The 27239-nt window shown below is 36.7% G+C and overlaps 1 protein-coding gene across 2 annotated transcripts in view; it reads right to left on the reverse strand.

Annotated features, from left to right (window-relative positions):
• Window positions 1-4674: 4674 nt before the first annotated feature.
• Window positions 4675-27239, reverse strand: part of usp12a (ubiquitin specific peptidase 12a) — a 97668-nt gene continuing 75103 nt past the window's right edge. For both annotated transcript variants that reach the window (XM_039745486.1, XM_039745487.1), the window contains exons 5-9: window positions 25429-25505; window positions 19454-19537; window positions 13370-13567; window positions 9324-9402; window positions 4675-8343 (exon numbers count right to left, since the gene is read on the reverse strand). In XM_039745486.1, the coding sequence (XP_039601420.1) occupies window positions 8242-8343; window positions 9324-9402; window positions 13370-13567; window positions 19454-19537; window positions 25429-25505 (540 nt within the window). In that variant the 3' untranslated portion in view covers window positions 4675-8241. The remainder of the gene's footprint in view (window positions 8344-9323; window positions 9403-13369; window positions 13568-19453; window positions 19538-25428; window positions 25506-27239) is intronic.

Below are 27239 nucleotides of genomic sequence, written 5' to 3' on the forward strand. Positions count from 1 at the left end.
ATAGTGCAACAACAATTTACACTTAGTAAAGTAAACACACTTACCTTAAACTGTTTAAGTGAGGGCATATGCTTCCGATAAGATTTTAACCTTGGCTTTGGGAGGACTGGGCTATATGATGCCGGTGGCGGGGTGGGGGCGTCCAGAATAGGCATACTGAATGACATGCAGGTTAGGTACATTGGCGATTCTAAAATTGGCCCTAGTGTGTGTTTGGTGTGTGGGTGTGTGTGCCCTGCAGTGGGCTGGCTCCCTGCCTGGGGTTTGTTTCCTGCCTTGTGCCCTGTGTTGGCTGGGATTGGCTCCAGCGGACCCCCCGTGACCCTGTAGTTAGGATATAGCAGGTTGGATAATGGATGGATGGATGGAATGTCACATGTGCCTAGTCAAAAAGTCGAGCGTCTCCATAGCTACCTGCTGCTAACAAAGTAAGAAGCAAGGAGTGTTTAGATAAAGTCCTGAGTTAGAATTACAAGAAAAGTTTAATTACTTTCCAGAGAGTGTATCAGCTTGTTTGGTGGGAGCCCATTTCAGGTGTGCTTGTGAAATGATTGAGCCTCCAGATGCCAAACACAAAAGTGTGAAATACCTGTAGGGGTCTTAATGCAGGATTGACTAAAGTACAGTATCAGAGTGTAAAAACCTCTCTAAGGAGCAAGGCAATTCTATAAATAATCACCTTCTTTATTTCTAGTAGTTCATCAGGGAAAAAAAAACTATTTAAACATGTTAGAATGCCCATATTTAACCAAAACTAGTTTTAACATATAATATGAAATGGTTACTTGTTCTTATTTTAAATGTTAAAACAGCTAAAAAATACACTAGTAAATGTAGTTTTTTTTGGCAGAAAAATAAAAATGGTTTAGTTTTGAACTCAAATCCATGTATGTGTCACATAACTAAGTTTCCCCTCCTTGAACCGCCACCTTATCGTGGTGGAGGGGTTTGTGTGTCCCAATGATCCTAGGAGCTCTGTTGATCGGGGCTTTATGCCCCTGGTAGGGCCACCCAAGGCAAACTGGTCCTTGTTGAGGGATGAGACAAAGAGTGGTTCATCAAACCTCCTATGAAGAAGAAAAATTTTGGATGTCGTTTTCCCTCGCCCCGATGCGGGTCACCAGGGCCCCCCTCTGGAGCCAGGCCTGGAGGTGGGGCTTGATTGCAAGTACCTGGTGGCTAGGCCCATGGGGCGCAGCCGGGCACAGCCCAAAGAGGCAATGTGGCTCCCCCTTCCCATGGGCTCACCACCTATGGGAGGGGAAAAGGAGGTCGGGTGCAGTGCGAGTTGGGTGGTGGCCGAAGGTGGCGACCTTGGCGGTCCGATCATCGGCTATAGAACCTGGCTCTTGGGACATGAAATGTCACCTCTCTGAAGGGGAAGGAGCCTGAGGTAGTGTGCAAGGTCGGGAGGTTCCGGCTAGATATAGTCGGGCTCACCTCGACGCACAGCTTGGACTCTGGAACCAATCTCCTTGAGAGGGGCTGGACTCTCTACCACTCGGGAGTTGCCAGCGGTGAGAGGCGCCAAGCGGGTGTGGGCATACTTATTACCCCCCAACTTGGAGCCTGTTCATTGAGGTTTACCCTGGTGGATGAGAGGGTAGCCTCCCTCCGCCTTTGAGTGGGGGACGGTCCTAACTGTTGTTTGTGCATATGCGCCAAACGGCAGTCTGGAGTTGTTACCCTTTTTGGAGTCCCTGGAGGGGTGCTAGAGGCCATACCGCCTGGGGACTCCCTTGTTCTGCTGGGAGACCAATGCTCACGTGGGCAATGACAGTGAGACCTGGAAGGGCATGATTGGGAGGAATGCCCCCCCCCGATCTGGACCCGAGCAGTGTTTTGTTATTGGACTTCTGTGCTCGGCACGTATTGTCCATAATGAACACCATGTGCAGCATAGGGGTGTTCATATGTGCACTTGGCACCAGGACACCCTAGGCCTCAGTTCGATGATAAACTTAGGTGAAGAGAGGGACGGAGCTGTCAGCTGATCACCACCTGGTGGTGAGTAGGCTTCGATTGTGGGGGAGGATGCCGATCAGGCTTGGTAGGCCCAAACGTATTGTGAGGGTTTGCTGGGAACGTCTGGCAGAGTCCCCTGTCAGAAGTAGCTTCAACTCCCACCTCCGGCAGAACTTCGACCACGTCCCAAGGGAGGTGGGGGACATTGAGTCTGAATGGGCCATGGTCCGTGCCTCTATTTTTGAGGTGGCCGACTGGAGCCGTAGCCGTAAGGTAGTCGGTGCCTGTCGTGGCGGCAATCCTCGAACCCGTTGGTGGACACCGGTGGTGAGGGATGCCGTCAAGCTGAAGAAGGAGTCCTACCGGACCCTTTTGTCCTGTGGGACTCTGGAGGCAGCTAATAGGTACCGACAGACTAAGTGGAATGTGGCTCGGTGGTTACTGAGGCAAAAACATGGGCATGGTAGGAGTTTGGGGAGGCCATGGAGAATGTCTCAGGAGGGGGAAGCAGTGCAGTGTCAACACTGTATATGGTGAGGATGGTGCGCTGCTGACTTCGACTCGGGACGTTGTGGGTCGGTGGGGGGAGTACTTCGAAGACCTCCTCAATCCCACTAACATGCCTTCCAATGAGGAAGCAGAGCCTGGGGACTCGGAGGTGGGCTCCCCCATCTCTGGGGCTGAGGTCACCGAGGTGGTCAAAAAACTCCTTGGTGGCAGGGCCCCGAAGGTGGATGAGATACGCCCGGAGTTCCTCAAAGCTCTGGATGTTGTAGGACTGTCTTGGTTGACAACGCCTCTGCAACACTGCATGGACAGTGCCTCTGGATTGGCAGACCGGGGTGGTGGTCCCCCTCTTTAAGAAGGCAGACTGGAGGGTGTGTTCCAACTACAGAGGAATCACACTTTTCAGCCTTTCTGGAAAAGTCTATTTGGGGGTCCTGGAGAGGTGGGTCCGTCGGATAGTCGAACCTCAGATTCAGGAGGAACAGTGTAATTTTCGCTCTGGTCGAGGAACAGTGGACCAGCTCTACACCCTTAGCAGGGCCCTGGAGGGTGCATGGGAGTTTGCCCAACCAGTCTACATGCGTTTTGTTGACTTGGAAAAGGTGTTCGACCATGTCCCTCGGGGAATCCTGTGGAGGGTACTCCGGGAGTATGGGGTACCGGACCCCCAGAAAAGGCCTGTTCGGTCCCTGTACAACCGGTGTCAAAGCTTGGTCCGCATTGCCGGCAGTATGTCGAACCCATTTCCAGTGACAGTTGGACTCCGCCAGGGCTGCCCTTTGTCACCGATTGTGTTCATAACTTTTATGGACAGAATTTCTAGGCGCAGCCAGGGCGTTGAGGGGGTCCGGTTTGGTGGACTCAGGATTGGGTCACTGCTTTTTGCATATGATGTTGTCCTGTTTGCTTCATCAGGCCATCATCTTCAGCTCTTTTGGATCGGTTCGTAGCTGAGTGTGAAGCGGCTGGGATGTGAATCAGCACCTCCAAATCCAAGACCATGGTCCTCAGACAAAAAAGGGTGGCGTGCCCTCTCAGGGTTGGTAGCGAGATCCTGTCCCAAGTGGAGGAGTTCAAGTATCTCGGGGTCTTGTTCTCAAGTGAGGGAAGAATGGAGCATGAGATCAACAGGCGGATCGGTGCATCGTCCGGTCGTTGTTTAAAAGGAGCTGAGCCGTAAGGCAAAACTCTCAATTTACCAATCGATCTATGTTTCTACAATCACCTATGGTCATGAGCTATGGGTAGTGACCGAAAGAACAAGATTGCAAATACAAGTGGCTGAAATGAGTTTCCTCCACAGGGTGTCTGGACTTTCCCTTGAAGATAAGGTGAGAAGCTCAGTCATCCAGGAGGGGCTCAGAGTAGAGCTGCTGCTCCTCTGCATTGAGGAGTCAGATGAGGTGGCTCAGGCATCTGATGAGGATGCCTCCTGGACGCCTCCCTGGTGAGGTGTCCTGGGCACGTCCAAACGGGAGGAGGCCCCGGGGAAGACCCAGGACACACTGGAGAGATTATATCTCCCGGCTGGCCTGGGAACGCCTCGGGATTCCCCCAGAAGAGCTAGAAGAAGTGGCAGAGGACAGGGAAGTCTGGGCATCTCTGCTCAAACTGCTGCCCCGCGACCCGATCTTGGATAAATGGAAGAGGATGGATGGATAACTAAGTCTCCCCCTTAAAGCAAAAGAAAACTTAAGTGTACACTAAAGGAAAGAAAATATCTCAGTAATGTGGTAAATATTCATAAATTAGTTTTAACACTAAAACTCATAGGCTGCTGCCTCCAGGACTTAGTGCTGTGGGAATGAAAACCACATCTACAGGTAGTAAGCACATTCTCTAAATGTGCTGTGTAGGCTTTCTTTTATGACTGTAGGTTTTTCCAGATCTTACAAAGATTTATGTGTTAAATTCAACTGGCTAAATGTAAGTGCCATTGGGAATGAGCCCTGTGATCAGGACATGGATTAAGCAGTTTCAAAACTGTTATATTACTGCTACTCAATTCTAAGGACTTTCAAAATGACAGATTAAAAGGCAACATCTGTGCATTATTTCTGAGGCATATTTCAACAGACCACTGGCAAACTTTCACAAGTTTTTATATAGAATATAAACAAACTAAATCAATTCATCAGAAAAAAAGGGAAAACTACACATGAAGTTACATTCAAAAGAAAAATGCAACACACAGATTGCCTGTAATATTTTAAATGCATTTATTTTTATTTCTTTAGAACAGAAAAGGATAATTTCACAACAGGCTGTCTCAAGCAAATCCTTAAATACACCCGCCAAACACCTATAAATCTGTATCAAAAGTGCAACATTTTATAATTTAGATTACATTTTCTTTGCCATCATCATTATTAAGTTTTATACATCTTGTATGTTAACAAATAACATACATTGTCTTTTATAGAAATACTTGACCCAATGTACAAAATAAGAGGCCATTGCCCCAAGATCATATATCTCTATTTGAATCAGTTCCACCTTTTATAGCTAATAAATTGTTCTTGATCTGATTTGCTTAAATATACATTATGCAGAGATGCACAAAATGTGGGTCAGCTGCTTTTGGGTTGAAATTGGGGAAATTCCATTGGACATGGCCAAGAAGTTGTCTGTAAGATTAACTTTCTTAGCTGCACCAGAAGTTACACTGATTAGATATACACTCAAGGCCTTAAGTTAGAAATAAAGCAAAGCAATTAGAGACAAGAAGGTTCAGAAGGGCCATCTGGGCTGAAAGCACAGTTTATGTCTTTATTTGGATTTAAAATGTTAATTGTTTAAAATGTTGTAAAGACCAAGAGGCAGCCCTTCTTATCTTTAAAGTTCATTTTGATTCAATTCTTGCAACAACTGAGTACTATATATTCCTTTCACAATTTCAAAAATGTCACTTTTTCTCAAAGAACTTTTAGGGGACAACCACTTCCACTTTGATATTATAGCAAACGTCTGCTTAAAAAGAGACCAATGGTTAATAGTTTTGCCAAAATATTTGCTAATATGCAGTGAAACTGGATGTGAACAGAAGAAGCATGGTAGATCCAGCTCAACAAATGGCAAACACATAATTAACACTTACACACCTGTACAAGTAAGAGTCTTTACTGAGGCAAAGTTTTGCCATACTATCTGACTAACTCTGCTGCGGAGACAAAAGGAAGCACTAGTGATATCAAAGACAAAAAGCAGATTTAAAATGCATGATGTCATGAAGAATACATGACAATATCAGTCTTCGACAACATTAAATAATGATTGTACAACATGGAGAATGATGATAATTTTAACTCTGTTTTGCAAGAATGTTGTTTTCACATTTAGATATAAAATAACCTGCCTTCAACAATATGCACATTGCAAATGTATTTTCTTTTCATACAATATATTTTAGGATTTAATGGGTACATTTTTCACAAAACAAATAGTGACATAAAGCAATCAACCTTCCGACTCTGATGGTCTGGATAGACTTATGAATCGGAATCTAAAGCTTGTGATTAGGATGACTAAGTGGGGTGTCATAACTGATAAGAAAAAGATGACAATCATTTACGGTATATGTAGTGCTTGTCAAAGGGTTAGAACTACAAGGACTCCACCAAGATAGCTGGTCTTATTGTAATTTTAATGATTTGCATTCACGGTGATTATTTGTTTTACTCTGAATATATTGTTCCTTCACTAACAGAGTATACCATTACTTACATTAATGCCCTAGAGCATGGTTTGAGAAACATTATACAGAGTTAATTCTTGTGTAATGTTAAAATTATCAGTGAACAATAAAATACAGAAATCAAGTGGAAAAAAACAATTATAGTAGTGCTAGTTTAATTTATCAGTTTTAAATGACAACTGCCCTGTATCAGTTATTAAAAGTGTTCTATTTTGAATGTTTTATTTTTTTTTAAATTTTGACAGCATAATTCCAAACTGTAAAACATATTCTCATTTAAAAAAGGATCAGAATAACCTGATAAAGTTTTGATTTGGTCTATACAGCAAACAAAATGTGATTCTTTTTCAAGATTTCCTTTTAAAATTAATCTAAAGTGTGGTGGTAATGTGCTCCAGATAAACATATGAAAACATATGCTCTTTTAATATCTTAATAAAAATAGATGAATCCCACTATTTTAATGAAATGTCTAAAATAAATAAATTACTGATTAATGTTACATGCATTATGATGGTAAACAGAAAAAAAGTGCACTTAATGTAGTGCAATGTTGCACTATGCATCACTGCATAACGGTGGCAAGTCAAATATACAAATTGGTATGCTGTCAGTTACAGGTATGCATAAAGCACATTCCCTCTTAAAATCTCACAGCAGAATGAAACATAAAATGAGTGGGTGTCTCTGTATCTATTTACACTGTATATGTGGTGGAGGCTGCATCCATGTGTATTAGATGTCAGTGTGCATAAATAGGCAGATTTAATTTTCTATCTTTGTTTCCCCTACAAATAAAGAGTTATCACCCACAATCACTGCATTTTTAATTACATCTATTTAATAACGATTTAGTCTGAAAGTTCTATATCAAAAATCATCAAATTACTCTGCCATCTCCTAACGTTTCATTGAGTATGTGGCACAAAGATGAAGACCTTGCCCAACAACGCTGCATTGGTAGTGGACACTAGCTTTCAAAAATCAAAATCTAAGGCTAGTCAAAACAAAAATAAAATAAATTCAAAAAATAAAACACATTGTTTAATCCTGAGCCACAAGAATGTATGGTAATCCTCCCCACAAAAAAGCAGATTTAGAAAAGTAAACCAAAACTAAAACCAATAGCAGCATTAAGAAAACATTCTTCCTATAAAAACGGAAAAGGTATGATTACATACAAAAGGGGGCCTATCTCTGATTGCAATAAACATAATTCTAACCTCTAAATGTCAAATAAATCACCTTCGATCTACAATCACAAAATTATTTACATTCATACATCTGTCATTATACAAAAATGGGGACTTTACTAATTATCTTTTCAAAAGATGAGCTAGCTCCTCAAATTAAGCTCCTGCACACAAAAGAGAACTTTTTAAAACAGAAATAGTTAACAGCTCCAGGTTCGGAGCCTTAATGTATACATCTGATTTTCCACTGTGAAATGTCATGGACAATGATACTAGTATAAGAAAATGAAAGGAAAAAAAAACTGAACAGACAAATTAAGTGGTTGTGTCCCATAGTCACTACAACAGCAGTAATTTAAGGGAGGGTGAATGTTGCTAACCACTATGTAAAGTCAGCTCTCTTACTTTTTCAGCACACTTTCATGCATGCAGCACTAACAAACTTACTAAGAACTAGAATGACTCCCCTTTAACTTTCTTTTTTTATAGCACTGCACCACAAACTTCTTCATTTTCAGAAGTGTCTGGATAAAAAAAATATATATATATTTTAAAAGAGTCAACAGAAACCAAACCTCCCAACAAAAAAAGACAACAGTGAAGACTTGACAATTTCATGGAAAAGGGATAGAGCGCCATTACTGCTTTAAATTTTACCTATGCACAGTAAAGGTGGAACTCTGTCAATGGCTGCAATACCTGAGCAAGTTAACCTAAGTTCTTGCAATTAAACTCTGCCTTCTGTTTCATACACTGCCATGTGCAAACTGTGCCAAAGCCCAATGGCTGGGCTCCTGGAATTCCCTTGTAAATTCAGTGCTTGGCTCCGCAGGGATCGCCATAGAGCAGAACAGTGCTGGAATGGTCTCATAAGCAGGGCCCTCAGTCTCTAGACTGGTAGAAAAGAATGTAGCCAGATTCTGAGGTCTTGGAGATCTCTGAAGTTAATCCATAAAATTCTTCAATGGCCTGTGCATCTATTTTCTGCAAAAGAAATAGTAAGAGCACTTAATATTCACAGTAGCAATAACAACAATTATATATCTGTTTCGTGTACTATTTGCATTGCATAAAGTAATAAAAAATAGAATGTACAACTGTGATCAGCATTCTACTGTGTGCTTAAAATTTAGTTGCAAAGTAAACTCTTAATCATAATGTTAGTCAAAAATCGAACTCCTGCTAAATCACATAACTTGAAATAGGTAAAGACTGATATGTGCAAGTATTTTTTTTTTTATTTATAATTGTACTTGTGTTAACTGTTACAAAGCAGGCATCAGGCTTGCATGCGCAAAGTTGTTTTTCCAAGTTTTTGAAAACTGAATAAACCTTGCTGGGGGGTCTATACAGCTGGTTTTATATACTAAAGGACTGCTAAGAACTGCATTGTTAATTATTAGGAGAAAGGAATACACAACTCAAACAACATTTAATGCCTTTCCCAACAAGATGATCTGCAAGATAAGTAGCAACCAAATTAAATGAAGTATCATACAGTAGTCTTCCAAAAGTGACACAACATGAATAAACTGCTTCTATTTGGAATTAGTTACAAATTAGGATTCCTAAAAAATATAAAATTGACCAGTTCAGCTGTTATAATATACATGCAAATAGGTTATTAATTACAGACATTATTACAAACACAACTATTTTACAAACTTGACCAAGTCAAATCGACTGGGCAGGTAATGCCATAAACTTGAAAAAAGATACAAACAATGGTAGCTTAGCCTTCTATCCAATAGTATGACTTTAGTGTTAACTATAATGTCACTGAAAATGTACAACTTGTAGTATAACAGTAGATTAACTAAGATTGTAAAACTCCTAAGGGAAAAATAATCTATAAAATAATTTACAATTTCAGAAATATACAGCAAAAAAAAATGGAAATAAGTATTATATTATATTAGTAGCATTTGAGTTTCAGCTTCATTAAAACATGCATGTAATCTTACCTCGACAATGTCATCATCAAAAAGCAACCAGAAATCATGACTTTTTACTATTGCAATATAATGTCCTCTGTTTGGGCCACTGGAAAATTAAAAGAAACACACACAAAAAAAACAAAACAAAATTAAAACAGCACATCTTAAAACAACACAATAGTATATTTGCTGTATTTAAGGAAGTATTTTTATACGTTTTCAAGAAACATAGATTTATGTAAACATTATTACACATACAGAACTAATTATTCTCTTCAAACACATCAAATTAACACAGTACTCATTTTCTGAGTATTAACTAATTAATTACAAAGAATTTTGCACAATGTGAATGTGTCCTATAAATGATATCTGACCAATGTTGCTTTGCCACATCTTACTGTAGTACTTTTCTGTTTCTAATTTGACAAGACAAAAAGAAAAAAAAAAAACACAACAAATACACAAATTCCTTGTATGCATCTCTTTCTCTAGTTTGCCAGTCTGCTTATTTGGTCTGCCTGCGCTTTCAAGTAGACATCAAGCATACAGATGTTTACAGCAGAATCTCTGCTGCACATTATAAGTTCAGGAGGTGAAGCTGGAAATGTTGCATGATCAGTATCTATCATTTATTAACCTTCAAAATTCCTACTCTAGGCTGCTGTATAGAAAGTATGACTGAAATGCGAAATATGGGGAATCCTGGGTGTTCCAGGACCTCCTGGTAAACCCTCTGGACTCCCTGAAAGCCTGAAAATCAAAAGTGGGGATGTATGTTTTGGGCATTTTGGAAGAAAAAATTTTTTTTACTGTAGTGTTATAAATTACTCAGTGCCTATATAGGGCACCTTCTCAGGAAAGAGTGTTTTCAGGTTATGAACAGTGTAAGCCAGGTGCATGTTATTCCAAGTTTGTGTCAGTTTTGGATTCATTTCATGTGACTCATATAAATGGGGTAAGTCTGCTTAGGCTCATAGAGTGCAATGTTGCTGTATATTACCAAGTAAAAAACCTGTGGCAGAATTACTGAGAGGACTTCAGTTTCTAGCAGTCATCAGTTTTAGCAGCCGATAGGAGATCTGCGTACACTTCAAAGGGGGTTGGTTGGTGTTCAGTGGGAAATAATCGGAGATGAACTGCTACAATCTTTCACAGACAGCGTCTGTGTGAGCAAAGGTTATGGTGTGAAAATTGGCTTTTACTTGCCTACTGTGTATCCAAGTATAATCCAAATAATCTACTGAAGATATGCATATCCTAGCTGATAAAATCCTCCTTATCTTATTTACTGTATATTTTGTAGTACCAAAGTAAGATTCCAGTGTCCAACCAATAGGTCCCCTACTAAATACCACAGAGTCTAATGTTACTGGGGATTTTTTACATTATTGCCTGTGCTACCTGTGTAAGACGGGTTGAAATTTAAGTAGTCAACATACACCTCAGCAATGTAACATGCAACACATGTGTCTATGTTTTATTTGTGATTTATTTTGGAATTCATAAAAGCAGTGTAAATGCTTATAATACAATATCTATTGGAATGACAAATGCAATGCTTAACTACTAAAAGCATCTGTGATGTGCCATCTTTTGGAATGACAGAGACATACAGTAGCAACTGGAAGGACAGACAGAAACTTATCCTTTCATGAACTGCGATTTTTTTTTCCTGCACCTCGTGGGTTGATCAGCCTTCAACAATTCAAAACCCAGTATAGGAAAGTTAAATTCCCTTGCTTAAAGGGTGGCAGGAGCACAGCTCAGAAAAGAAGCCAGTTTCCTAGTGGTTACTGGTACATATTTTTTTGAATTGTGCATCACAACTAAAAAATATATTTAAAATTAGGAGTAAAATGTGACAAACACACTATATTTCTTTGAAAAAAAACTGAATTTGAAAATTAATGCTTTGGTAAAAATAAAGAAAAAAAAAACTATAACCAAAACATATTTTAGTATAAAAACTGAATACTATTTGTATAAAGGTGTAAAAATAATAACTGTTCAAAGATTAGAAGTGTCTGAATCATAGAACAATGAGTATATCAAACATGATGAGTTGCACCCTTTTCACTGGTAACAACAAATTAAATATTTTCAGACAGCTTCTTTCCTATGTCTTGTTTTCAAATTATCTTGTAAATATTCCTAGACTGAGAAGCAACAATTTTTCCCCTACAATTTTCTCCGATCGATCGATCGATAGATAGATAGATAGAATCAGACAAGGCCAGTGTAGCCTTGCGCCTGCACTTTTTTGTGGTGGTAGGGAGTACCCAGATGAAACCTATGACATGAGAAGAAGTTGCAAACTCCAAATAAACAGGAGATAGGATTTGAACCCAGGACACTGGCTAGATCTGTGGGAGGCAGCAGCTCCAACGTCTGTGTCACCCCACAAATTTAAAATATTTAAAAATATGCATATTCACAAAAGGTGATAAAATTGGAATTGTTGACATACATAGTCAACTGATCCCTTTAGTAGATAATATAATAATACCCTCTTCTATAAAGCCTCTCTCCAGGTTCCTTTAAAGAAGCATTAAGATGGCAGCATGCTGTAGAAACTGACATTATAATCACCATTTGAAAATATATAAGTATTTGAATCAACTTACTGGTTACTTAAAGGGAAGTTATTTAGAATACAGTTAGCATTAAAAGAAGCTGTTGAAAGCCACTGAATTAAAAGTTACTTTTCCTTTGATTTTGAAATATTTGCTTACATGGTCAACTACAAAATCTTTAGAAAGAAAAAGATCAAATTCTTCAACAATTAATAAAATATTTGCATATGATTTAGGGTCAAGACTGTTTAGAGTGTAAATTATTGCAAGTCCTTTGTTAAATTACTTTTAAGCACTTGCTTTAAGTGATAATAAATAAAAAGGAAATTCAGTACTTTCACAATTAAACTGTATGTTCTAAGCTAAAAGTGTACAAATTAATGAGAAAGCTTGTATTACACAGTATCAAATAGCCACCCTTGTATAACATCTGAAAATGTTTTTTTTTTTAAATTTTATCCCTAATTAAAAATTAAAGAATTACATGATCCAGAAGATTAACGGCAAATGCAATATGACTTTATTAGAGGGAAATCAAGTCTCAGTAGACAGACCTATTTCTGCCTTAGACTATATGACTCACTGGATCTTCTGCCCTCCCTACTAAACTCCTCCAGGGAGATAACTGAAAATAATACTGCTCAGACCAGCATTGCTAAATAGTTTTATGCCACAGGAACAAAGTTCTTTCTTGAACTCAATTACAAAGAGACACACATTCCTAGTTTGTACTGAACACTCATTGAATTCTTTCATACTTAGATGAAACTTCGAAGAGTAACTACAAATATCCACTCAGTAAGTCCACAAGCCAGGGACTCTGGCTTTGCTTGCACATCTCAAAAATTAGTTGTTTAAGTTAACTGATAACTAACTGTAAACTGGCAATTGTGAATTTGCCCTGCTTTCCAGGGCGAGTCCCTATCTTGTACCTGGCACTGCAAAGACAGGCAACATTTCCCTGCAATCCCAAAGTACGAAAATATTTAGGAAGGAAAAAAAATCCATACTTCTAAATAAATTGTTAAATAAGAACTATACGTGAGCACAAATATTTCACTCTTTAAGGCATAATATTTATATAACATTATGACAAATCTTGTGACTTTCTGGATTAGAAATAAAAAATATATTTTTAAATATACACAGTACTCTATATACATATTCAAAAAGCTTAATGCTTAGGTTAGGGTCTCATAATAAGTCATATCCCTTTTTTTTTGAGTTTGATAAATTATCACAGAATGAATTAGGATGCAATGTCTTAAATCTAATTAAACATTTTCATATAGATGTTTGCAAATTGCAAAATTCTACAATTTTATATGTGATTAAAAATAAATTGGATATACAACAACAAGATGGGGGCTATTACCTGGTTTCAACCTAATATGTTAATATCACTACAATGTTATTTGTTCAAAATAAGTAAGTCATGCTATTAATGCATCAACGCAACACATTTAAAGTTCAATACACTAATAATACTCAACCTACCTTCCACAGTGCACCACCACAGCAACAAGGTCATACAATCTTTCAGGGTTGGTGGCATCACCTGACGTGTTGAAAAGCCGAAGTTCAAGAGGGAACACCACTCTGTAGGATAATTTGGTGTATCTGTGTAGCTGATCCATATATTTGAATCTCTTAAGATGCAGAGCAAGTATCATAGGAAGTTTTTTCACTTTCATTCTAAAATCAACATTAAAAAAAAAGTATTAAAATTTTGTACTATTTATTTTTAAAAACTTCAAATCTTCTTAGTAAACTGTACTATATATACACATACAAATGCATTATATATGTGTATATGTATATTATATACATACATAAATTATATATATTTATATATATGCTGTGATTATACAAAATAAACAAGAGATGGATAAAATGGATAAAGTACCAGCTCTTTACTTTGTTTGCTAATCTCACCCTGTCGTAGTCTTACTATCTGACCCGTATTCCTCTTGATCCTTGGCAGAACAGTAAGCCATAAAAGCAGCCACGAAAAGGAGCTGAAATCCTTACGAGCCACATTGCTACTTTTTCTTTTGCACACTCAATTGGTGTCCTGCACTAGAAGAGTATTGTGACATGTATTTAAATAACAGTTTCACAAGTAGTACTAAGAATTTTTTTTTTTTTTGATGTTGGTGTTTCTTGATGTTACCATAATAAAACATAAAAAAGCAAGCAAAAATGTATATGTAATGCCCAGAATTGTTAAGCTACATTAGACTATTTCTGAATATTTACTTTTTTTTTTAACTTTATTTTTCGGCTAATCCGACAGCCCTACTGGGCATTATATATAGTGTGGTGGGTGGCCGGGCCAGCACACCCAAAATGTGGAAGGACTGGAGGAGAGAATAAAGGCACATGGACCTTTCCAGGGTCTTATTTGGTCATGCCATACCCCGAGGTGTGGCCAGAAGAAGCTCGTTGGGCACCTGAAGTCCTTCCGGGTGCCCCATAATAAGGAGCTGCCTCACTGCATAAGTAAGAAAGAGTCGGGAGGAAGAGAAAAGCCTGAGGAGGAGTGGGGGCAGAAGGACTGGCGGCAAGGAGGAATGGAGTGATGTGTTGCAGGACTGGTAATTTGGGCACTGTATTATGTAAATAAACGGGTGTACTGTGGCAAAACCTGTTTGTGTCCGGGTTGGCGTGACAACAGTATTCACAGCAAGGTAAAACAAAGGTGTGATAGGCATTGCTTGGGAACTTGTTTAATTTTCTTAATCATAACATGCACCTTAAAGGCACGAAAAGAAAACACAGAGTTAACTATCTGTAGAGAAGTTTCCTCCAACTTGGAAAAGCCACCAGCTATTTGTTTCTCAGACAACTAACAGGGGATATAGAATACAAGCATGTGTTTCAACTTTTTTGAGTGTAATTTTATGGTTTATTTCCAACAACATAAACTTGCCTCATTCTATCAAAGATTATTATAGAATACTAATCTAAAGATAGGTAGAGGTGCAGGATTGTGTAGTAAAGTTTACTGACACCTGAAGAAACGTACAGCAAGCCTATACTTATTATTTACCCTGAATCAGCTCTCATATAAGTTTACTGCCAGTCTATAATTGCAGGGGTTTTTCCCCTCAAGGGTAACATTATTTAAAGGTGGCGTCTCACAAAATTATGCACTAATCTTTGCAAAAAAGAAAGAAAGAAAAAAAAAAAAAGCTTTTTGTATGCAGTGTTCAAAGCAAGCACTAATCCTAGTTTAAGCTACTGTCTGTTTACCAATCTTGGCTAAGAGTAATTTGACTATATGCAATGTTTTTAGACATTTATTTCTCACTGGAGTATGCCTGTAAATGTTTTCCTTTTGTTGGTTAAGACCAGACTCTTAATGTTTAAAAAGGTCTAGTGTCTCCCTTGATTGTTTTATTTCCAACTGTCACTTGAATTTACAGTACTTGGAAACCGGAATTTTCACCCTTACTGCACACAATATATAGTTCTAAATTTGTTCCAGAAAGCCAAACAGAAGGGAAATATCTTCATGTTATGACCCATTCATTTCTGAACTAGAGTTTAACAGACCATTTTAACCCATATTTTCTGAAAGTAACTCATTTTACAACTCTATACTGCTGCTACGACAAAACATTTTAAAACAGGCTAAGCTTAACACTAACTTTAAAAAATTTTGGTTACCAAAACTGAAAATATGGTTGAAATTCTAATAGTCTATATTTTTTGTTTACCTGGTACTTTACAAAATTTCAGTCTGAACTGTTAAAATTTAACATGTCCAAAAAAAAAATTTTTAAATTGTCAGCTCTCAATTCCTGGTATATAAAGTACCAATAGTAGGACAGTTACTAAAGTTGTTCAGAGATATCTCAAAAGCAAATTTATATATACTAACGTTCAGAAGGTTTAGAACACTTCTGTTTTTCCAGTTTTCTACAAATGTAATCAGTTGAAATGTAATGAATGACCTAAAATGGTGAAAAGGTAAGATGTAAACTGCCAGAGGTTTAAATTTACAGTTTAGGTTAGCAAAAACTGAAAAAAGAAATTTAGAATATTAAAAAATGGGCCTTCTTCAGGGAATAACTAACAGGTTACAACCTACAGATGTTCTGCAACAATTAATGTAATTTAAGCCTTACAAGTTGATGCAAGCAATTAGTACAGATGTTCCAACTTCTGTTGAATGCTTAAAAACCCTGTATCAGCCACAGGTTCCTCAGCCTTTCACATTCATCTCCCAATGAGATATCAACCTGGACCATTCGGATTACAATTACATTCCCGCTAAGCTAAAGGTAATTCTTGCTACTGGCACAACTGGCTTACACATGCCTGAATGGCAGCTAGTTATTACACTATTTTTAACTGACTCACCCACACAAAGGAAATCCAGGAAGTGCAGTACATATGTATGTAGATTCTAAATTATTTTCACTGTAAAACAAACTAGAGAGTTGGCAAACAACATGCTGCTCTGCTGATGAAAAAAAAAATAATGGCCAGTTCTGATTCACCACTAAAAAACCGACACATCACTAAAGTGATTGACATTGTTGGCAACCAAGTGCAAGACAGTGTTTGCCAATTCCCTCTAAATTATTTCCAGGGGCAATTTGGCAACCATTAATGTCAAGCACTGTTTAAGATTTCCCTTATACTGTTACTGTTTGGTTATGAAAAAAAGGGAGTTAAATTTTATAAAGCAAAGGCCAGGTCATCATAAGAAGTAAAAATATAAGTTTCTCATTTTCTCTATTCCCAATCCCCATTTGTAAATTTTCTACTTAAAAATAATTTTAATAATTCTCTGTGTATACAGCCTCTGGAAGGCAATTTCATTTTAATATCAATGTCACAGTGTCTTTGCAAAGAAAATTTTGTCTATGACTCTGAGTCAGGCACAAATATCTTTGGTTCAAAACGGAATATCCTACTATTGGTGTACTACTGCCCCTTATGAGAATAAATTACCCTTGACCTGACTTTGATAATATGGAACAATTTTTGTGTTAAAAATATTCAAATTCAAACCTACTGCCTAACAGATTTTTCAAATGTTGAGTTTACAAAGGTATGGATGGTACATAATTATAAGTTGTATTACTCAATATTTAGATTGTATATTTTGTAAAGAGAGTTTCTGGGTTTCTTCTATAGCTACAAGAAAGCCTGACTTTTATGGTATACAGTATATATTAAGGAGAAAAAAATTAAGTGACATTTGTAAAATAATCCATGTTAGTGCAGGTTTAGGGACACATTATTCTGACAAGAATCTCACTGCAGCAAATTTGCAGCAGAGCCAGACAGCTGAAATTCTGCATTTTGATCTTGAAATCAGATCTAATCCTCAGATTAAGCTGTTCCTTATTCCAAATAAATGAGGACGTAACTCAGTCTATCATCTTAAAATGTACTTAATATACAAGAATACACTGAAACCAAGTACAAGAGGTTTATCAAAATATTTTTTTCCATCTACATTAATTAATTCCTAGCACTGAGAACAAGTCTTTGACATTTTGCTTAAATTTAGCTTAATAAAACATGCCAATATTTTTGTGTGGGTATTCAGTGGACATAGTACCTGCAGTAAATAAATGTTAAAATATTTTAACATTCATCCATTATCTTTAGTACAAACTAGGATTGAGTGATATATAAAATCCTCAAGTCAATCAACTGGGGTGAGGCATCACCATTTTAACTAAGTAAACCAACATTGCTGTTCTTCACTTCCTAGAATTTTCAATTTCATCGGAGATTTCCTTGCTGTTAACACTCATGCACCATAACAAAGTACGAATGTAACTGTTTTTTAAAAAAAAAAAAAAAAGAAAAAAGAAAAGAAAAGCACAGATGGACGAATTAATAGATAAGAAGAGATCAGCCTCACCAATACTTTGGCTTCAAAGCAAATGAAAATGGTCAGTCAAAAGATTTAACCTTAGTAATTTGTTGACTAAGCAGCAATTTGCTGTTGCAAACGGTTGGTATAAGCACCAAAGGCTCTTTTCACAGCAATTAATTAATGTTTCATTTAAAATATGGAAAGAGCATAAATTATATGCTGAGCAGTACACAATGTACCACAGCAGTTTCAAGTTAATTATGTGAACAACTTCTCTGCAAAGTGTTGTTTGACAGCATAATACATACTTTTCTTATATCAGTGTTCAGCTTCTCCCAAACAGCAAATTTACTGATACAGAAGATGATCCATTAGAGTCTAAAGTTAAATTAAGTGGTAACTCTTTTGGTTGTAATAATCCTTTTGGGGCAGTAATGGGAATATGAAATGCATGATTTTTACCGCAACACTTAGGAAATTCGATATCTCCTTTCTCTTGCAGAGCTGATCGCAGAGCAAAACACACTTCCCAACTGCAATGGCTTACGATTGTTTGCTCATTCCAAAATGATTGGATAAGGTGTTAAAACTAGAACCAGTGGCAAGATACAACACCACTATACAGTTTCTTCTTAGCAGAGAGTACAGTCGATAAATAAAAATATGAGGCAATACATAGAGGGTGGACAGCCAAGGATCTAATCTCACTATGCATCCAGAATGACTGAGGCATACGTACAGCTTTGAGGCAGCACACTTGCAGCATTACAGAACATCTACCACCCTTATCTTTTAAAACATGCTGCAGATGGCTATTATTGCACGCTTTAATTATCAGTTAAAAAAAAAACAAAAAAAAAAAAACATACCCACGATTTTGAAACCCCAGTATAACGGAATATTTACATTTTGCTAATTTGCATTTCATGATAGAAAAAAATAATAGAATTTACATCTGTTGGCTAAAGACATATTTGAAGTTTTTATTACAAACACAATGCATGTGTAATGCATTTACAGGTTATCTGTATATAGTCAAGTGCCTACAGTAAACAGAATATTTACAATATAAATTGTGTGGTTCAAATCATTGGCAAAGTAACATCCAGAGTAGTCAATTGCAGATATACCGTTCAATGGCACAAGCACAGCATAAAACTCTACACTATTTTGTAGAGCACAAAATAAGGTCAATACAAACATCATTTTGTCTAAAACACACATCTGATTCAATCATTCTACCAATGAACATTAAGATTACATTTATTTAAACATACCTGTATACTTAAAGATTACAGGCAGAGACACAAAGAAACTGTTATTTTTTTCAGAAAAGTGTGAGTTAAACAAGTCCGAAAAATGTTATAAATAAAATCTACAATATACTCTTCAATCACACACATGCTAGTACCTAAAAATTAGCTTTAGAAATACAGCTCCTTTTTATGGAAATGGAAAAATATAACAAACAAAAATAACAAAAAAAAATAGTTCCAACAAATAATATTTTGTAAACTTTATTGCTAAATATTATTCAAGTTTAATGTAAGTTTTAGGCTACTGGCACATTTGTTACTTGAAGTCAATTGTTTGTGGCTTATAATAAAATAGAAAGGCGTGTTAAACAATGAAGTTAAAAAAAGAAATAGAGTTCATTAGCAGTAAGCAGTTCAGAGTTCCAAGAGGATGAACAATAATCTTAAGAGAAGTTCCCGCTGCTTTCACTGTAAGCATACCTTTTGTGGGCCTCTTGTTTACTGCGACACTCTTCACAGTAGTATTTGTATTCACTGCAAAGAGTCTCAGTGTTGCTGAACCCCCTGTGAAAGTAAAATCAAACACAAATTCAACGTCTGTATTACTGCAGCCATATTTGACCTTTTCTTAGAGCAGTCTCATTATCAGAAAATAGACTTTTAAAACAAATTAAAAATACTGTGAACACTCCCCAAACAAACTACGCTTGAGTTATTATTTTAAACAGCTAAAATCACATTGGTGTGCATAATTTTCAAGACAATAGGATTTTGGAACAGTTAGTACCTTGGTTAAAAAAAAATCACCATTACTTAAATAATAAAAATAATAACAATATAGATTATTCATTTGTGTTTACAACTCCTTAATAACTATGACTCTAGAAGATAAGATTCAAATATTTTCTGAAATACTGAATTAAGAAGATGACCTGTATAAATGAAGACTGGGCCACAGCAGCAGCAGCCTACAAGTTCTATTTAATATTTTCACAGTGTGTAAAGAAACATAAAAAAACAGAAAATGCACTTATCGTTCAATAATAAAAAGACAAGCTAATGTACTGCAAATCATGTACTTATTTACATATTCAAGTTTTACTTTTCCAGCATTTCGGAGGACATTATGCATATTTCTAATTTATAAAACAAGTTGGTTTGGATAATTATCCAAATTAAGAAATAAAGAAATCAGCAACTTGAAAGAGTTTAACAAAAAAAAACAGCATACACATTGTCAAGACAGTATTCATACTTGAAAGCTTGAAATTCAAGAATTACATTTTTATTCTTTCTTTACCACTTATACAGTGTTCCAAGCAGGCCACTCAGATTGTATAGTTTCAATATACAGTATATATTGCATATGTCAGTACACACTATAGAAAAGTAAGGAGCCAATATATCTTAATCTGACAGTTGCCAAGCACTAAGTTCTTTAATAACTTGAGATTTTCAAATGATTCAACCTTTTTTGGAAAAATAACAGTAGTATTCCAAGAAGCGCCAAACACCCTGCAAAATATGACAGTAGTTTAGGTATGTAAATTGTTTCACTATGCGCGTAGCCAATTATAAAATGTATGGATTGACAATGTGTTCAAGATAGGCAAGCATAAGATTAGAGGTACTAATAATGGTTTGAAATAGACTCTGCCATTTTATGTCTTAGATTACAGAAGATAAAGTATTAATACAGTTAAATTCTAAGACTAATTTAAAGAGTGTTTATTAATCACAAACCTATCTAGTTTGTGCTAGAATGCAGCTTATAATTGTATTTTCTAATATAAACATATTTTTACCAAAACCGCTTTGGAATGTGGTACATTCCTAATAACTAGATATTTATAGAATTAGTTGGAAACAGGCCTCGGCCAAAACATAGTGCTTTCAATCTTAACTAAAGTAGTATATTAAATTTTTTGTAATATACATGATTCTAGACCTTCTCCTTGACTGCTAAGTGATTCTTAACCTGGCTAACACTTTGACCAATTGCTGTAAGAGTGCGTGCCAGATAAAGTACATTAAATTCATGTAATTATAATTCTCTTAAAATACAGAATATTACAATTTATGTTTGACTAGATGATATTGTATACAGTCGGCCTTCTGTATTCATGGGAGATACCAAAATCAGTGGTTGTTCAAGTGGCATACTATTTGCATATATCATGTCTAGATAACTTACTGTATAATACCTAATACAATGTAAATTGTAATGTGACAATAAACTGCAACTCCAGAAAAGAAAAAAAAAAAAAAGGCTCAGTTATAATGGAAAAAGGGGGGAAATCAACAGGTACACTTATGCAAATGGGGTTTGGGATGCACAGTGCCATTGTTATGTATAAAGAAGAAGTGATCTGCTTTGGGATGTACCACTATGTGGAGCGGTGCAGATAAAGGGCCTGAGTGAAGATCTTGCTGCCAGCATGGAGATACAAATATGTATTTGTGGGTGTGAGGGGGCACAAGTGCAAGAGTGAGACGGAGTTAATGAGGGAAATTAACACCAATGGGAGAGAGAATAATTAATAATAATTCTTTCTATTTATATAGCGCTTTTCTCACTACTCAAAGCGCTCAGCAATTGCAGGATAAGGGCCTTGCTCAAGGGCCCAACAGAGCAGAGTCCCTTTTGGCATTTACGGTATTCGAACCAGCAACCTTCCAATTGCCAGTGCAGATCCCTAGCCTCAGAGCCACCACTCCGCCTGATAAAGGGAGATGAAGATTCCGCAATTAAGGGCAATAAGATACAGTTGTGGATTTGGTGAGATGTCCCCGTATTGGTTTTTTAAAACCAGTGTGTGCTGTATGAGAGGTGTTAAGATCACTAAATAGTGTGACCAGATGAAGTGGAGCAGAAGGTGCATGCACAGCAAGTGTTCTCCACTGGTGAGTGGGGTTCATCTGGGGAATATAGGGGAAATATATTGCAAAGCTACAGTGGTGTGAAAAACTATTTGCCCCCTTCCTGATTTCTTATTCTTTTGCACGTTTGTCACACAAAATGTTTCTGATCATCAAACACATTTAACCATTAGTCAAATATAACACAAGTAAACACAAAATGCAGTTTTTAAATGATGGTTTTATTATTTAGGAGAAAAAATCCAAACCTACATGGCCCTGTGTGAAAAGTAATTGCCCCCAGAACCTAATAACTGGTTGGGCCACCCTTAGCAGCAATAACTGCAATCAAGCGTTTGCGATAACTTGCAATGAGTCTTTTACAGCGCTCTGGAGGAATTTTGGCCCACTCATCTTTGCAGAATTGCTGTAATTCAGCTTTATTTGAGGGTTTTCTAGCATGAACCGCCTTTTAAGGTCATGCCATAGCATCTCAATTGGATTCAGGTCAGGACTTTGACTAGGCCACTCCAAAGTCTTCATTTTGTTTTTCTTCAGCCATTCAGAGGTGGATTTGCTGGTGTGTTTTGGGTCATTGTCCTGTTGCAGCACCCAAGATCGCTTCAGCTTCAGTTGACGAACAGATGGCCGGACATTCTCCTTCAGGATTTTTGGTAGACAGTAGAATTCATGGTTCCATCTATCACAGCAAGCCTTCCAGGTCCTGAATCAGCAAAACAACCCCAGACCATCACACTACCACCACCATATTTTACTGTTGGTATGATGTTCTTTTTCTGAAATGCTGTGTTCCTTTTACGCCAGATGTAACGGGACATTTGCCTTCCAAAAAGTTAAACTTTTGTCTCATCAGTCCACAAGGTATTTTCCCAAAAGTCTTGGCAATCATTGAGATGTTTCTTAGCAAAATTGAGACGAGCCCTAATGTTCTTGTTGCTTAACAGTGGTTTGCTTCTTGGAAATCTGCCATGCAGGCCGTTTTGCCCAGTCTCTTTCTTATGGTGGAGTCGTGAACACTGACCTTAATTGAGGCAAGTGAGGCCTGCAGTTCTTTAGACATTGTCCTGGGGTCTTTTGTGACCTCTCGGATGAGTCGTCTCTGCGCTCTTGGGGTAATTTTGGTCGGCCGGCCACTCCTGGAAAGGTTCACATCACTGTTCAAAATGTTTTTGCAATTTGTGGATAATGGCTCTCACTGTGGTTCGCTGGAGTCCCAAAGCTTTAGAAATGGCTTTATAACCTTTACCAGACTGATAGATCTCAATTACTTCTGTTCTCATTTGTTCCTGAATTTCTTTGGATCTTGGCATGATGTCTAGCTTTTGAGGTGCTTTTTTAAGTGATTTCTTGATTGAAACAGGTGTGGCAGTAAACAGGCCTGGGGGTGGCTTCGGAAATTCAACTCAGGTGTGATACACCACAGTTAGGTTATTTTTTAACAAGGGGCAATTACTTTTTCACACGGGGCCATGTAGGTTTGGATTTTTTTTCTCCCTAAATTATAAAAGCCATCATTTAAAAACTGCATTTTGTGTGACAAACATGCAAAAGAATAAGAAATCAGGAAGGGGGCAAATAGTTTTTCACACCACTGTATGTCAATCATTTAGGCATTCTGCCACAACCTACTATAATAACAGTGACAACTCACAACCCACCTGTGGCAGCCCACATCCCAAAAGTGGTTTGCGTCCCAGTGGTTGAGAAACATTAATGTAGATTATGCAGAGCTTGAAGGACGTAAAATGCCATGGAGAACAGCAGCAAGATGTGCAAAGCCTAAAAAACGTAAAGGGTGTGAAGAGTGAGAGGATTGTGCCAAGTTTGCGGGATGCAAGGAGTGTGAAGAGCATCAGCGCAAATCTGGATCTGCTGAGCAATACAGCAATAAGGACGGAGGAATGTGCACCACTGTCTCTGAGGGCTTTAAAGAGGGGAGTGCACAGTTGTTACTTCATGTGTGCGGATTAAGTGTAGTACAATTAACTGTCAGTTCTAAAATAGCGCTGTGAAGGTGTGCCTGAGTGGTCTCTGTCTAAGGCTACTCTTCAAAACAAAGATATGCTTAAGTACAAGAAAGTCATATGAAGATTTTCTGACCAACTCAAAGCAACAGTTGTTGAACAGCTCAAAAAACTGGGCTATAAAAGCATTTCAAAAGGCTTTAGCCTCTAGTGGTCAAGAGTCAGTTTGTGAACATACAAAAATTAAATCAGTACTATTGCTACTGTGCAGAATGGCCTCCCCAAGTAAAAGCTCTAGTATACCTGAAACTGTGACAATGCAACCACAGGTAACAGTCAAGGCTTTTCAGTCATCTTTGACACATCATAATTTCAGTGTGCATGAGTCTATGACAAACAAATACTAAAAAAGAAACATTTCTATCCATCTTGTGTATGCTACTGACTGTGTGGATGTTCTAAAAAGAGGAAAAAAAAAAAAAACAAAAAAAAAAACACTTTCTCTCTCAACTGTAGAGAGACTACAGAGGAAACTTTCGAATTATTTAATATCAGAGCAGTGTTGGATACTCTCATACATGAGTAATTACCACAAAAAAATAAACTGAACTACGAATATTCTTAAAATATCGTAAAAGTACTGTACATATGCACTGTGTGTATCTTGAGTTATAGCTCACTTTTGATTTAGACAGAAATTGAGTTACACATAATGTACAAGGTTGTCTCTCATTTTGTAACCTTAACAATAAAGTGAATGCTATAAGTTAAGATTTATTAAGAAGCCACCCAAATTTAGACATCAGGAATTATTAATCCCACATCAAGACTCTCAGTTGCACAAAGAAAATTCCTTAGCATTGCCTCAATAAGCCAAAAATCAATGATTAAACAAAGACTAAAATACTAAGGACCATGTCACATTAGACAGTTTTTCTAGGGATTTTCAGTCATAGTACTCATTTACTTAAATTAAGTGAGTCGGAGGCAGTTGGTGTCATGTTCTTGTGCAACCAGTCTAGTCTAGTCAGAGATATCCAGCAACTCACTTTTACTTAGTCTGTGATTTGCTGTAGTTTGATTTTGTCCTTAGTCATAGGGTTGGTTTCTGTATGTATGACAGTGGACAATCAATGAATGTTCATTCAGAAATACAATACATTTAAGGCAAAGCTGAGAAATAAGAAACACAGGAGGTTTGAACATCACAAACAGAAAAGAAGCTCATCTCCATGACAGAATGGAAAAAAGATCTGAGATAATGGCTAAACTCACTGTACCTGTTAATCTTTCGTACAGCACCGACTTTGTTAGACAGCACACTATTGGTTGTCAAAAAAGGGGAGAACAAGACTGTGCAAGAAAGTTGGCACACAGTCACAAGGTTTGACATACACAGCAATTTTATGCTGTTTAAACTGACATGGTCCTGCAACCAAATCTTTACAGTAGCTTTTATTATGAAAACAAGAACTATAACTATAAAAATAAGAACTATAAATAAATGAACATTAGGGTCTTAACAGGAGTTTACAAGTCATTAATGAAAATCATTATATTAAAGTATAGTATATACTTACTCAAAACTGGGCAAAAACAAAAAGAAATTACCTTAAGCAGTGGGTGATTGATGTGTTCTGCTCGACATCTACCGAGAGATCTAAAAAGTCTTCATCTTTACTACTTACCTACAATAAAGACACAAAAATACTTTATGGCAAACTGCCACCTCTCAATTGGGTATAATTGTATTTAACAACTCAATATATATACATTTTTTCTTCTAAATGCATAACACTATTACATCAATGTCTTCTTCGTATTCATTTATCCAATATCAACAAAATTTGAATTAGATATAAAAGTTGCTAAAAACCAAAGAAATTTTGAAATCTGGAAGAGAAATTCAAAAAGAAAATATACAAATTAAAAAAATAATATATAATAAAACATTCTTTCAAATATAAAAGTTCTTGTCAAACCCTAAGCAATTTGACATACTTCCCACAATTCAAGTAAAATGCAAAGAACAAATTAAAGGACATAATTTAAAAATAATACAATTTGAATGCACTATAATAAGTTACATACTTTATTTAGGAGAAACAAACAATTGCCCTTTATAGCTAGCAGGCAACAGCATTGGGGGATGAAATTAATTTTGACCTGATATAGGTTTAACGGTTAAAATGGTACGTTTCTTTTTATTTCACAGTGATAAATAACATTTTCATTCAGGTGGGTCATTTCATCAGCCTTTGTTTTTGTAAGGTTCACTGCATCTTTTCAAATTTAACATAACTATTTGTGAGAAAGACAGATGAAATTAAGCAATTTGCTGGATCAATTAAAACCTAGATTTCCTATTTATTTTCCTTTTGTCTATAATTTAAAAGTTATTCAGGTGATTGCTTCTTTTGTTTTGGTTATTAAATCTAAAACATATCAAGGAAATGTAATGGATCATTTCTCTGTTTTTACTGATATTAATACGATTGCCTCCATATGTTAATGATTAGAGTGTAAAACACTTTGTGTCGCCATGAAGGCCAGATTGCCTTTATTTTATTAATTAACTGCATATTTAAATTAGTGGCTGACTAGAATACTCTGTTGAAACTGAGATTCATTTAAAGGGGAATTTCCACATACTGTACATACAGAAACTGCCTCTTCACTTCCAGGCTTGAACCAGATCACTTGTCTGTAGGTGCAATGAGTGATACCCAACAACTTTTCTTTTACTATTGCCTTTAATTATCACTGCTATGAAAATCAGTGATGGACTGGTATGAAGTACTCTTTCTGATCCAATATCATACCCTAGATAGGGTGTTAAGCATAAACATTTGCAAATTTGTAAGGCGCTACATACATAAGACAAGAAAAGTATGTAGCAATAGAAAAAATCTTTAAACAAATGTTTTCTGTAAAGAAAATGCATACATTCAGATTTCCTTATGTGTATGATCCTTGCGTCTGTGCTAAATAAACCATAAAATCAAGGTGAAAACATTTTTTCAGAAACATATACATTTATTAGAAATCAAAAACTGAAATCACTCATTTATAGAAGTACACACACACAAACACACATATATAGGTAACAATAGGTACTGCAAAAATCCATCTATTATTCTTTAACTATTATGTAACAAGATCTTAAACACTTCTTTGGGTCTTCATAACACTCACAATGCATCGGTAGAGTGTTTATTCATCACTGCAATACTACCTACTAACGAAACGTCACTTGGAGCAGTCTAAGGTGTCTTAACTGAGACACATTTTTCTTGATATTACATAATTATGCATTAGTATAAGACCTGTAAATTATTCAAATTAATAAGGAATAACTCATCTGATAACTATTAATATATATATATATATATTTTAATATTACACACACATATATACATATA

This window comes from Polypterus senegalus, chromosome 2 (assembly GCF_016835505.1).
Source record: "Polypterus senegalus isolate Bchr_013 chromosome 2, ASM1683550v1, whole genome shotgun sequence".
Lineage (NCBI taxonomy): Eukaryota > Metazoa > Chordata > Cladistia > Polypteriformes > Polypteridae > Polypterus > Polypterus senegalus.